Below are 14,341 nucleotides of genomic sequence, written 5' to 3' on the forward strand. Positions count from 1 at the left end.
ATATGCATAAATATTTAAAAAAAAAAACAGAAGTTGCAAGAATATGTAGCCCCATCATATATGATTGCCTGTTTACCCTCACTTTTGCCAATGAATAGTCATTGAAATTTTTTCTTGCCAGTCTGAGTCTGTAAAGTAAGAACTGAGATCTCACAGTTGTTTTGATTTGCATTTCTTCAATGAGTGAATTTGGGTGTTATTTTTTTCCCTTATATTTATTGGTGCTTTGTATTCTTTTTCTCAAAACTATTTATATCCTTTAATCATTTTTTCTAGCACGTTATTAATCTTACTGATTTCTAAGAACTCTTTGTATATAAAGTTTTACAATTTATGCTGCAAATTTTTTTTAATTTCATTTTCTCTCAAAGCAATCTTTAGCTCCTCTCCCCCACAACCTCTATCACATATACCTATTTTCTGGTTTTTTTAAGATTTATTTATCTATGCATACAAGAACTGGGGTACAGGCCAGAGGTGTGGGGAGGTGGGGTGAGAGGATTCACTAGAGACAGAGTGGGGAGCAGAATAGGCAGATCAACTGAAATACATTGCTGAGGGGAGCAGCAGGAGAGACAGGCTGCGCCATATGGGTAGCTCCCTGGCCAGCCAGGGATTGAACTCATGCTGCAGAGTCTGTGAAATAGCTTCATAGTGTTGTGCTTAACCCCTTGCACCACCAGGGAGGCCCCTATCTTCTGAATTAGTGACTCCTAAATCTTGTCTAGCCCAGACCTCTAGCTCCAAATTCCAATAGTTGATTATATAATTTTACCTGCATGAAGTCCAACTCTTGTTTATGCTTATGAACTCTGCATTTCTGAAACTGTTGATCTTTCCCTAAATATGCTTTTCTACTTATGCTCTCTAAACTAATAATTTAATCACTCACATATTTCATCCAAATATCCAAGCCACCCACTTCTTTCTTACTTCCTACATCCAACTGATCAAAAACCCTAAAATACTTTGCCAAATGAGTGCAATGCACTGATTACTACTACTAGCAATGTCACAGTGGTTAAAGATCATAGGCAGCAGAGCCAAACAGGTTTGTATCCTGGTCTTGACCATTCTGTATTATGTCACCTAAAGTATATTTCTTACCCAAAATTTGTTCCCTCATAAAAAAAATTAAGCATGTATCTATTTCATAGGGTTACTGCAAGGACTAAATCAGACTGTACGCGAAATACCTGACATAGCAAATTCTCAATAAATGGTAGCTGAAACACTATCTTCACCACCCTCTTCTAAGCCATCTTCCTTGCTGCTGTCAGCCTAACAGATCCAGCCATGCCATTTGCTTAGACTCCTCAGTGACTTCCCTCCCACCTACCTACCTACACACACACACACACACACACACACACACACTCTGATAGGGTATACAAGGTCATTCATGTTCTTTAACCACAACTACATACTCCACCCTCTAGCCACATTAAATTATATGTCATACCCCTAAATACAATATGCTTATTTATACTTCTTGATTTCATGTATACTTTTTGCTGACAAATAAACCATCTCTCAGTTGACTTCATAAGTACCTACTCTGGTCAAGCATGTCCTTTATGCTTCCACAGCACTCATACCTGCCCTAGTTTAAATCACATTGTTTCAAGTTTACCCAGGGGGGAATCCCCACCAGCCCCTGAATTGTGAACTCCTTGAGGGAAGGGACTATTTTGTTCATGTTTGTATCCCCAGCACCCTGCATAGAGCATACATAGCATTTTATAAGAGGTCCAACAAGTTTGCTTAATGAACGAAAAGTTCTTGATCTCAGCAGAGTTCTGACCTTTGTTCCTGTCCGCATCTATACATATATACAGTCCTTCACCAACAACCCCCCAACCATTTTCCACCCCTTCTCCCAGCACTGAAAAAACACCCCAGGCAAAATTTCTGGGACTTGTCCAACTAGAAAGAGTGGAACAGAAGACAATGGTCTCAGTGTAGGCCCTGACCAATGCCAGTGTTAAGATCAGAGCCCACCCCCAAATCCCAGAGAAGAATGTTGCTGTCTTATATTCAGGACCAAACCTTTAGTGTAGCAAGGGGAAAACATATCTCAACACCATTCCTTAAGCATGACTAGACTTTTTAAAAATATTTTTTAAAGTTTTATTTATGCATACAAGAACTGGGGTACAGGCCAGAGGTGAGTGGGGGGATGAAAGGATTCACCAGAGACAGAGTTAGGGAGCAGAACAGGCAGATCTAACCAAAATACACTGCTGAGGGAAGCAGCGGGCAAGACAGGAGATGTCTGCTGTGCCATGTGGGTTGCTCCCTGGTCAGTCAGAGATCGAACTTGGACCAGGGATTGAACTCATGCTGCAGTGGCTGGCAATAGCTTGAAAGAGCTGTCTTCAGCCCTCACCACCAGGAAGGCCCCATGGGTAACTAGACTTTATGGTTACTTACACCACCCTCCTCAAACCCTGAACCAATAAGCACACACAGGCATAACTGATACTTTTATGGTGACTGGAGCAAACAAAGAATACTTCTCTGAAGCTCTCCACTCTGAAAGTCAGTCTCCATTCTCATTATCTCTAGCAAGTAAAGAACAAGACATTGTTTCCTTTCCAGGTTTCTTTTAATCATTTTTGAAAAGTGAGTAAGCAGTTATAGACACAATTAGAAAGAGTGAAAAAAAAATAGTAGATTAGAACCAGCAAAGACACATCCTTCACTCCTCAATAAATACAGAGCTCTACTACTGTTCCCCCACAGACATACCATAGGAGGCCTAACTCTAATGTAGAGGGGCCAAACAGCATTCAGGTATGATGATGTCAAATCAAGTGTGTTCAAAAAAGGACTACAGTTCAAGGTCTACAGTTTGGGCTCTTGACTTGAGTGGGGGATGGTCACTCCTAACTTCTTCCAAGCTATGCTGGATCCCATAGCCGAAGTAGATAGCAAACCCTAGTGGGGAAAAGTAGCTGTGAGATGGAGAAATAGTGACCTGTGGAAGCTAAATGGGTCTACTGGAGATCAAGAGGGGAAGGAGTTAGGATAGTTTACTCGAGGCCTATTGTTTCCAAGAGGATACCTACCAATCAGCATCCAGACCCCAAATCTGGCCCAGGTGCCAGCTGTCATCTGCATCATAAGGTAAACATTCACAAAAAGGCTCAGTAGCGGGAGGAGTGGCAAAGCAGGTACCTGGGGACAAAGCAAAATTTTTGTAATATCACAAAGTGACCTAGCTTTTAAAGGTTGCTAACCTGGACCTCACTGGTGTCGCAGGTGTTAAAGTCTCAGCACCATCAAGTTATCACCAGCCACTGTGACATGAGATTAATCCCCAGCCAGGAAGCTAACCCACATGGCACAACCGACTGCTCCTGTCTCCCCTGCTCTTCTCAGCACTGTTTTCAGTCAGTCTGCCTGTTCTGCTCCCCACTGTCTTTGGTGAATCCTCTAACCCTCGCATCTGTGGCCTAAACCCCAGTTCTTGTATGCATAAATAAATAAAAATGAATCTTTCTAAAAAAGTAAATAAAAAGTCCTAACCTACCCAGGCCAGCAAAAGGAGTCCAATTCTTACTTATACTGTGTATCTCCAGCCCTCTCATTTAGTGCACCTCATACAGGACTCCAAGAATAAACAGAGTTTGAGAAATGAAACAAGAAAGTACATGAAGAAAGTCAGAAGAGGTTGGGCCTAGGTATCTTCTCTTTCCTTCCTTATCTATGAACCCTATATTAAGACCATAAGGTATCTGGAGCCTATTCTTCAAGATAAGGTGGTGGGGAGGGAAAGAGAGATCATTTACCTTAAAATGAAGGGGAGTGGAGCTCTGTGGCTGTCTCCAGATGACCCCAGTGATCCCAGTAATGAGCATTAGGAGCAACACAACCACTGAAATCCAGACTGGATCTCCAGAAAGCAGTGGAATTGGCCACTGGGCCAGCACCAAGCCAAGAACAGTAAGCAGTAGCGCTTCAAGAGTCAAGTCAAAAAACATTAAAACCAACTCTCCAGATCAACATGTTAAGATGTTAGCTTTCCCTCTCCCCCATTCCACATCATCTTTAGTTCTTCTGCCACCAAATACCACATACATCCTCCTCCCCCATCATGCTGACCTCAAAGCCACCCCAGATTAAAATCCTACTGCTCACCAAGCAGTGAGGAACAAACATAGACAACTTTGCCAGACAGTGCAGTAGGGATGGTGCTGAGTGGACAAAATAGTCCCTGTAGGGTCAGCTTCTCTGTTCCAGGTATTTTTTCCTCCTGAAACTCCACTTCATCTTCCCCATTCTTCATCTCCTGGTCAGGCTGATACCTGAGGCGAGAGTTAGAAGGTAATATTAATAACCCCTAACCACTTTGCCATCTTTTCTCAGGCAGCTTAACCTTCCTCATCACCAGTAAGAGTTAAAGCACTTCAGGGCAGGAAGAGATACCCAGATTCCTTAAGAGCCAGGATAATGAAGGCAGAGGAAGGAGAAGGAACAGATCTTTATCATTCATTATCAAAGAATAAAAACTCAGATCACAGTATGCAAAGGACAAAGGGCTCACCTGAGGATGAGAACACAAATAGCCACCAGGGAGTAAGCAAGCAGGGTCCCAATTGACATGAGGTCCACAAGATCAGATAGTTCGAAGAGGAATGCCATGAATGCTGAAATTGATGAGCAGAAAACAAGGAATGAGGAGAGGGAAGAGCAAACTTAAGGGAGCCGATTAAACTAAGGGAAGGGGAAAGACTATTTTTTCACCTGCAATGATGCCAGAGACCACAGTGGCCACAATGGGTGTGCGTGTGCCGGTATGAATTCGGGCAAGGACACGAAACAGGAGGCCATCTTCTGCCATCGCATAGATCACCCGAGGCATCGGGAACATAGAGCCCAAGAGGCTGGAGAGTAGAATGCCCAGAGTGGCATGAGCTGATTGGGGTCTCTACCCGAGCCTGTGTAGCTAAGGAGTCTCCACCTTCCCCTCAAAGCCCTTTGAGGGGGTACTCTCTGGTACTCAGTGCTAAAACCTGAGACTCTCAAGCCAAGAATGAACATTTGACACTGACCTGGTAGAAAGAGCACAGAGGGAGCCAATAGCCACTATGTAACGGGCAGGTGCCCATCCAATATAGAGAAATGCCTCAGGCAAGGGGCTTTCAGGTTGAAGCTGGTAGTAAGGCATCATGAGTGTGAGTGCTGATGAGACACCAAAATATGCCAAAAAGCAGACGAACAGTGAAACCACAATGCCCATGGGGATGGAACGCTGAGGATTCTGGGCCTCTTCCCCTGCAGGAAGGAGTACAGGTTCTGAAGCAGAGAAGAAGGCTTGCTCCTCTACCACCCCCAATCTGCATGCAGCTTGAGCACACCCTGTGCCCAAGTCCCAGACAGAAGGGAATGACTGTTACCAGTGGTAGCAATACAATCGAAACCAACAAATGCATAGAAACAGGTGGCTGCTCCACGGAGAATCCCCTGGAAGCCAAAAGGCATGAATCCTCCAGAACCTAGAGGTCCCAAGCTAAAGTGGAAGAAGGGATAGAAAAGGTTGAGTTCAGCCAACTCTGTACCTTTCCGCAAATAAGAAACTATTTAATAGCTATGTCTTCAAAGGCCTAAACTTCCATTCCTCTTCACTCCCAAACCAGAAACCTTTAGCATGGTTCCCTTGCCCCTTTCACCCCCACCCCATCATGTTCCCAGATCTGCATCTCATGAGAATGAATCTAACCTGTAAGTATCATTGGCTCTTCCCACAGCAATTCTGTAGTCCTCTTTCGTGAGCTTCCAGTTCTGCAGATTCCCCTTGATGAAGCCAGAAACAATGACAAAACCGAGAACCAAAAGGTTCGCCACTGTAAACACTTTGGTAACCAGGGCTGACTCACTAGCCCCCAGAGCCAGCAATCCTGTGGAAGAGAGGTACTCAGGACCATGAGAAAATCCTCTGTTCAAGTTTTGTTTCCCCACCTGATTGTGTCAACCATTCCTTCCCAGCATCTCTTCTATTATCACCTCCACCAAGCCCTTCTCAGGTCTAGTCCCTCCTAGCCTGGCTTGCCCCATCATTATCCCTACAGCTTGCCTCACCAGTGAGCAACAACACAAGGCCCAAGGCAAAGAAGTCTGGATATTCTGCGAGGACATGGGGCACATGCAGTGAGATGCTCCCCTGCAGGGCCTGAGAGATGTGGTTCCCAATCAGGTTGTCAAAAGCTGAGCTCCAGGCCCTGGCCACACTGGCTGTACCTGGTGGAGCAGAGGGAGAAACAGGGGGTCAAGTTTCATGTCTCCTCCCCTTCATCCCTTCCTCATACCAGTCTCACAAGAATCTGTTATTTTAACTTTTTGGTTGTTTTATATATATTTGGTGTGTATTCTAACTTCTTAAGAACCAAACCAGTCAATTAAGGAAACTAGGACTGAGAGGTAAGTAGAAGGAACTATTCCATCATTCCACCCAGATTTCGTGGCCCAAAACTCCTTCACTGGATGTGCAGCCCCACCCCCACCATCTCACCTATGACGTAGGACAGGATGAGGTTCCAGCCAGTGGCGAAGGCCCAGAGTTCACCCACAGTGACATAACTGTAGAGATATGCAGAACCAGAACGAGGAACCCGGGCACCAAACTCTGCATAACACAGCCCAGCCAACACAGAAGACAGTGCGGCCACCAAAAAGCAGATCACAATGGATGGTCCTGCTTTATCTTTGGCCACTTCACCAGCCAGGACATACACGCCTGCACCCAATGTACTGCCCACACCCAAGGCGATTAGATCCAGAGTGCTCAGGCATCTAGCAAGGCGAGTGTCAGCAATGCCTGGCTCCAGTGTTCGTCTGCGTACCAGCTTTCGACCAAATCTGCGAAGTGCCTGCCACAGCATTCTAGCTGGAATTGAGGAGGGTGCTAGGATCTGGTAAAAAGCAAGACAAAAGACCTTCAATAGGGCTCATTATCCTTAAACTCTAAAAGTGAATTACAAAACCCATCCCATCAAGCCAAAGAACTGTGGGGGTGGGGATGGGGGGAGGAGAGGACACTGAAGGGACAAAGGCAAGTTTCTTCCCATGCAAGTAGGAATAACAATACCTGGCAGGTTTGTGGAAGAACTAATTTCAAAAATGAAAGCCCTCTATAGTATAGTTACCTGGAACCTAGTATAGGTGGGTGAACAGTCAATATTTGTGTCTTCTCTAGCAGGAAAACTATATAGGGTTGATACAGGGAGAATCTGTGTCTGTTCCCTGGCCTGTGGCTCCTTGGGAATTAATAGAACTCAACCCAGAGGTGCCAGTAACCCTGGGAAAACCCCTTTCTCACACCTAATATTCCTTTTCGGGCTTGCTCTCTGGCTTCAAAAGGCATGGTCATTAGGTCGTCCAGAGGAAGGGGTGGGGGGGAATAGACCTCGCCAGCAGATCAAAAGTGAGCAGTGATTCAATTCTATCCCTTTCTCACCAAGCCCACACCGCATAACTGGAGCTGCCACCGCCCAGGGGAGTAAGCAAATGATCCCCCACTTCCTCCCGCCCTGCCAGGCTGACCAGCAAGCATCAACAGTGAGGCGGGGCTTCTATATCTAAAGATTTGGAGACTCGCCCCATGAGGGGCCCCTGAGCAGCCCAATATTGCTCACACCAGCAAGGAGGTGTTCCACCCTATGCCCCCGACTCAGCTCCCAGATTCTTATGCCCCCATCCAGAAATGGTCCGGGCTGAGGTGGAGCTGCGAGCCTTGGCTCCCAGGGTCGGGGTCTCGCCAGCAACAGGTCATGGCCGCGTTGATGCAACTGCATGCTATGGTTGCCAAAGAATCCTAGGCAAGCCCGGACCCTCGCCATCCCCCCCCACCCCCGCCACACACACGTGTCTGCCCCCAAGGTTTACCTGAGAGCAGTTGCAAACCCAGGGAGTAGAGAGTCCCGGATCGGGTTCGTTGAGGCTGAGTTAAATCGAGTTAGGTTGGGGCTGCCGAGTTCAGTTGCTCAGCCTTCAAAGCTGCTGCTCGGGGTCGTTGCGCGCCAAGCGCCCCTTATATACACCGAGAGGCGGAGCCAGTAACGTCATGAAATCCCACCCCCAATCCTCCTCTACACAACACACAACACACAATCACACTAGCGGACTCCTTGGTTCTGTAAAAGGGATTGCGTGGGGACTGAGACTGCTTGCCATTTGCAACACCAAGACGTGGTAGGGAGCTAGAAGGGGGCAGGGCAGCCTTTTCCCTTTCTCCTGGATTAGCAGGACAATAAGAGCCTTAGGTCTGAGACCCCAAGGAATTTTCTACCTTTGTGCCTCGAAAGTCAGAATCAGTGACTGGCTGAGGTGGGGGTGGGGTGAGAGGCGAAAAGGGAAATAGCACCGGCAGGCTCCACCTCCTTCTCCTTCAGCCTTCTTTCCTACCTGAGTTTCCCTCACCCCTGAAATCTTTCCCTATATCCAGATTATGGACGACCATCTGACCCCTCAGCCCTCACCCTCAACTGTGGGTGTTTCTAATATAGCCTGCGAGAGAATAGAAAATGATTTCAGCTACCACTTGTACAGATAATCTTTTAAATTGAAGTATAATTGACATACATTATTTTAGTTTTAGGTGTGTCACATAATCCAACATTTGCATACTTTGCAAAATGATCATCACAATAAGTCTGTTACCATCTTTCAAATTTGCACTATCATAATATTGATTATAGGCCAATGCTGTACATTACATCTCCTTGACTTACTCATTTTGTAACTGGAAGTTTGTAAATCTTGATCCCCTTCACCCATTTCGCCCATCCCCAACCCTCCACCTTTCTGGTAACTACCAATCTGCTTTCTATGATTTTTGTTTTACTTTTTACATGCTACACAGAAGCAACATCATAGAGTTTTTGTCTTTCTGTACACAGGTAATCCCATCTAGATTCTAGGGCCCAGTCTCTCCATACTATATCTCCAGCTGCCTGTAAATGTTACGCTAATAAATATGAAATTCCGACAATATTGAAATATTGTAGGCGGAGCTTATTTAATTCCATTTTACTGGTAAGTGAAGGCTCAGAGGCTTGACTTGCTTAAAATTACTCCATAATTACTTATTTACCACCTTGCTGATAAAACTGGCTTGTTAGATTCAGTGCCTGCCTCCTATAGGTACTGTGCTCAATTTAAATGCCCAAGAGGAGGTGTGGCAGCAAACAAAGCCAAACAGGAAGAATCACCAGCACAAAGACTGGACCTTTTAGAGTAGCAGTTCCTGGGAAACAGATGCGGACCCAAAGAATTAAAAAATGATAATACCAGGTTCCAGACCCATATTCCTCCCAGACCAATAAGTTCTTAGTCATATGGAACAACAAGGGTGATGAAGGTGTGGTTCTCCTCCACCAGGACATCTCAGGGTAATGTTAAGGGTGGCCCTAAATATCCTTATTTCCTTTAAATAATCCATTATGAATATATGATTTGTCTCAAATCTAAATCCTCTTTGAATTGGTATTTTAAGCTAGTTGCAACTCCATGTAGGCATTCCTTAAGTATTTGTTGAGCACTGACTATGTGTATAGCAGTTAGTATATTAATGAAGAAATTATAAAGGGAACATAAAATAAAATCCTTGCACTTCTAACTAGATTTGTCCAAATCTAGTTAAGGAAAGAAAACACACAACACAATTTATAGTATTACACAGTGATTAGGAGAGCAATCTTTGGAGTTAGATGTAGGTTAAATTGCCCCCTGGACTAGAGACCTTGAGCATATTATATAATATCTCTGAATCTCAGTTTTCAAGTTTCATCCATTTTGTACCATGTATAAGTACTTTACTCCTTTTTTTGCCAAGTAACATTTCATAGTATGGAAATACTGAAAGGTATTTTTATTATTATTTTATCCCATATTTTATTTTATTTATCCATGAATCAGTTGAACAGCTGAGTTGCTTCCTTTTTTTTTTTTACTATTATGAATGATGTTGCTATGAATATTACTGTATTGATTTTTCTATAGATATGATTTAAATCTTCTTGAGTACTGAACTAGGAGTGGAATAATTCAATCATATGGCAACTCTGTTTAAACTTCTTTTTAAGAATTATTCCTTTATTGTAAGATTTTTTATTTTTATTTATTTTTTTATTTTTTGCGTAGAAAAACTGGGTTGTAAACCAGGAGTGTGGGGTGGGGAGTAATGGGGAGGGGGGAGAGGATTCACCAGAGACAAAGTGGGGAGCAGAACAGGTGGATCTGTAACATGGTGGTCACCCTAAGGTTTCTTTGACATAATACTGGAAATTTTTTTTATGCATTCTGTCCTGAATCCACGAAGTTTTTGTTTTGTTTTGTTTTGTTTTGTTTTGAGTAACAAGGATCTGCAGCAAGGTTGCAATTTTTTTTTTTCCAGCAAAGCTAACTTGTGTTTGCATTTTCTCTCCCCTTGATACCAACACAGCATAAAAATAGTGGTAGTGATCTTTTTGCTACTTATTTCAGAGTCTGTTTTTGCATAACTTCCATAGGGATTTTGTCTGTTTTAACAAAAAAAAATTGGACGTAAGTTTCATTGTGTGGCTTTGTGTGGAGTTCTTCCAGAAAGTTAAAAAAGAGCTGAACCAAGAAGAGGAGAACCTGTTTGCCTTGTTTGTAGGGTTCCAGAGACCTCCAAAGAAGGTGAGGAAGCTTGCCTCCATTGGCAGGACTGGACAACCCGGCCAACGAAAATGCCCTGGTACCCTCGAGAAGAGGAAAGCCCAGGTGGAGTCTGATGAGACTAACTTTGTACCTGAAGCCTACATCGACCGGATGCCAATGGTTCGCTCTGATCCTGTATGGAATATTTCAACAAAGCCAACTAAAAATTGCTGTTAGTTATTTCTACCCTGTGATCTTATGCAAAAATAGGAAAAATGGTTTAAAAGTAGATTTAGTTTGCAAACTTTTGCTATGCTGTTAAAAGTTTGGGATCAAGGTTGAGAAAATTCGTTTTTGCATAAGTTGTACCATTTTAACATTTTTTTCCCTGTGATTTTGATATATTTGCTATCTTGTTTTAGCCAATGCTCCAAATTTTTTTTTTCTTTTGGCTTGGATAATGGACTATTTTTAAGTAATGAAACTGTCATACTGGACATTCATGGACAATGCTGCTGACTAATTGTTGCTTCTCTTACACACATTGTAACCCTAAAAAAAAAAAAAGACTGTCTCCTAAGATTACACCATGAGATCTGTGCCACCATAGATATGGTGGAATAAAAATTAAAAGGGGGGATTGTAACAGGGTGGTCCCCAGGAAAGGGGGAGGTTCCCTGCCCCACCCAAGGGAGGGTGGAGCTGAGCAGGAAGAGGAGAAGCAGAAGAAGAGACTGAGGAAGGAAGCAGGATGGAGCTAGGAGACCTGGAAGAGGCGCATGGAGCCTAGAGACACGTGAAGAAACTGCGCTTATCTTTTGGTCGTGGACTGGGTGACACAGATGTGGGTGAGACCCGTGGAGAGGTGACCATGGCAGCTTTTATCTTGATGTTGATTTTGCTCTTTTCCTTCCGGGCTTGTTTGGTTGTTTGTGATCCTTTTCTGTGGGTCCCCACTGGAAGATGCTTTAGACTTGTAGCAGGCTTTGGGGCCTTGTTCTGGGCCGATCCCATATGGATGGAGTTTTACCCACGAGGGGACGGGTAACTTTGGGTGCTTCATTTAGAAACTAGTCTCTTTGCCTTACCTGTATTGTTTCCTAGTTTTTTATTAAAGTTCCTTCCCATTAAAGTCTCATGTGTTTTGTGTTGATGCGGCGGATGGCAGAACCCATTTAGAATAGGCAGCTTTGCGGGGCTTGGGCTACCCCTCTTCCTGTCCTATAACAGATCTACTAAAAAATACACTGCTGAGGGCCTCCTTGGTGGCCCAGCGGTTGAGTGCTGGGTTGCAAAGCTGCCCACAGCCTCTGCAGAGCCAGTTGGATCCCCTGCTGCTCCCCGGCCACCAGAGGAGGGTCCCACATGGTGCGCAGACCTCTCCTGTTGCCCGCTGCTCCCCTCAGCATTGTCCTTCAGTCCTTCTGCCTGCTCTGCTCCCAGCTCTGGCTCTGGTGAGTTCTTTCACCCTCCCGCGCTTCTGACTGTACCCAGTGCTTGTATAAATAAATAAATAACTCTTTTTTTAAAAAAATACACTGCTGAGGGGAGCAGTGGGTGAGACCAGAGAGGTCTGCTGCACCATATGTGGGTTAGCTCCCTGGCCAGAGCTCTAATTTAGGCTGTCTCAGTGATAATGCTGATACTTAACCCCTAGGGCACCAGGGAGGCCCCTCTGTTTAAACCTTTGAGGAACTACTAGACTTTTCCACAAAGGCTGCACCACTTCACATTCCCACTATCAGTGCACAAGTGTTCCAGTTACTCTTTTTTTTTTTTTAAAGATTTATTTATTTATACAAGAACTGGGGTACAGGCCAGAGGCACAGGAGGATGAGAGAATTCACCAGAGACAGAGCGGGGAGCAGAACAGGCAGATGACTGAAAACACTGCTGAGGGGAGCAGCAGGCGAGACAGGAAAGGTCTGCTGTGCAATGTGGGTATCTCCCTGGCGGACCGGGAATCGAACCTGCCTTGCAGAGGCTGCGGACAGCTTCACAGCGCTGTGCTCAACCCGCTGCGCCACAAGAGAGGCTCCTCCAGTTACTCTTTTTTTTTTTTTTTTTCCAGTTACTCTTTATCCTCACCAACACTTCTAATAATCCATCTTTTTAAAATCATAGTAATGAGTGTAAAGTAGTATCTTCTTGTGGTTTTGATTTACAATTCCTTAGTGACTAATGATGCTGAGCATCTTTTCATGTGTGACTTGGCCATTTGGCTGTCCTTCAGAGAAAAATCTATTCAGATCCATTTTTAGTTGGGATATTTGTCTTTTTATGCTTAAGTTTTAAGAGTTCTTTGTATACACTAGACACTAGTGCCTCATCATATAGAAGATTTGCTAATAATTTTGCTTATTCTATGGGCTGCCTTTTCACTTTTTTTCATAATGTCTTTTGATGTATATACTTTTTTTTTTAAAGATTTATTTATATAGGGCCTCCCCGGTGGCGCAGCGGTTGAGCGCTGGGTTGCGAAGCTGCCCGCGGCCTCTGCAGCACCAGTTCGATCCCCGGCTGCTCCCCGGCCACCAGAGGAGGGTCCCACATGGCGCACAGACCTCTCCTGCTGCCCGCTGCTCCCCTCAGCAGTGTACTTCGGTTCTTCTGCCTGCTCTGCTCCCCGCTCTGGCTCTGGGGAATTCTCTCACCCTCCCGCGCTTCTGACTGTACCCAGTGCTTGTATAAATAAATAAATAATAATTTAAAAAAAAAGATTTATTTATTTATACAAGCACTGGGTACAGTCAGAAGCACGGGAGGATGAGAGAATTCACCAGAGCAGAGCAGGCAGAAGGACCGAAGTACACTGCTGAGGGGAGCAGCGGGCAGCAGGAGAGGTCTGCGGGCCATGTGGGACCCTCCTCTGGTGGCCGGGGAGCAGCAGGGGATGGAACCGGTGCTGCAGAGGCTGCGGGCAGCTTCGCAACCCAGCGCTCAACCGCTGCGCCACCAGGGAGGCCCGATGTATATACATTTTTAATTTTGAGGAAGTCCAATTTATTTTTTCTTTCACTGCTTCTGCTTTAAGTGCACATTCAAGAAACCATTGCTTAATCCATGGTCACAAAGATTTATACCAACTTTTCCTCCAAGAGTTTTATGGTTTTTTATCTCTTGTATTTAGGTCTTAGATCCATTTTGAGTTCATTATTATTCAGGATATGATGTTAAGGTCAAAATCCATTCTTCTGCATGTGGACATCAAATGTCCCAGTACCGTTTGCTGAAAGACTATTCCTTCCCCCCAATAAATTTGTCTTAACACCCTTGTCAAAAATCAATTGATCACAAATAAGAATTTCAGTACTTTCAGTTTTATTCTACTGATGTATATGAGTTTCTTTATGCTAGTACCACACAGTCTTGACTACTGTAGCTTTACGGTAAGTTTTGAAATTGGGAAATGTGCATCCTCTAACCTTGTTCTTTTTTAAGATTGTTTTGACTATTCTGGGCCCCTTAAATTTTGCACAGATTTTACGATCAGCCTGTCAATTTCTGCAAATAAGCTAGCTGGAATTATTTTTTTTAAGATTTATTTATTTATGCACACAAGAACTGGTGAAAAGGCCAGAGGTGCGGGGAGTGGGGACTGTGTGTGTGTGTGAGAAGATTCACCACAGGTAGAGTGGGGAACAGAACAGGCAGATTGACTGAAATACACTGCTGAGGGGAGCAGCAGAGGAGACAGGAGAGGTCTGCTGTGCCTGTC

At 44.4% G+C, this 14,341-nt stretch overlaps 1 protein-coding gene across 1 annotated transcript; it reads right to left on the reverse strand.

Annotated features, from left to right (window-relative positions):
- Positions 1–2,833: 2,833 nt before the first annotated feature.
- Positions 2,834–6,884, reverse strand: SLC7A3 (solute carrier family 7 member 3; the record flags this gene model as incomplete). Its single annotated transcript, XM_084258927.1, has 11 exons — positions 2,834–2,940; positions 3,072–3,180; positions 3,795–3,961; positions 4,144–4,310; positions 4,550–4,652; positions 4,750–4,889; positions 5,058–5,280; positions 5,403–5,515; positions 5,726–5,903; positions 6,085–6,243; positions 6,515–6,884. The coding sequence occupies 11 exons, from the start codon at positions 6,882–6,884 to the stop codon at positions 2,834–2,836; spliced, it is 1,836 nt and encodes a 611-aa protein (XP_084115053.1).
- Positions 6,885–14,341: the final 7,457 nt, after the last annotated feature.

The sequence above is a fragment of the Talpa europaea genome (genome assembly GCF_964194135.1).
Source record: "Talpa europaea genome assembly, chromosome: X".
Lineage (NCBI taxonomy): Eukaryota > Metazoa > Chordata > Mammalia > Eulipotyphla > Talpidae > Talpa > Talpa europaea.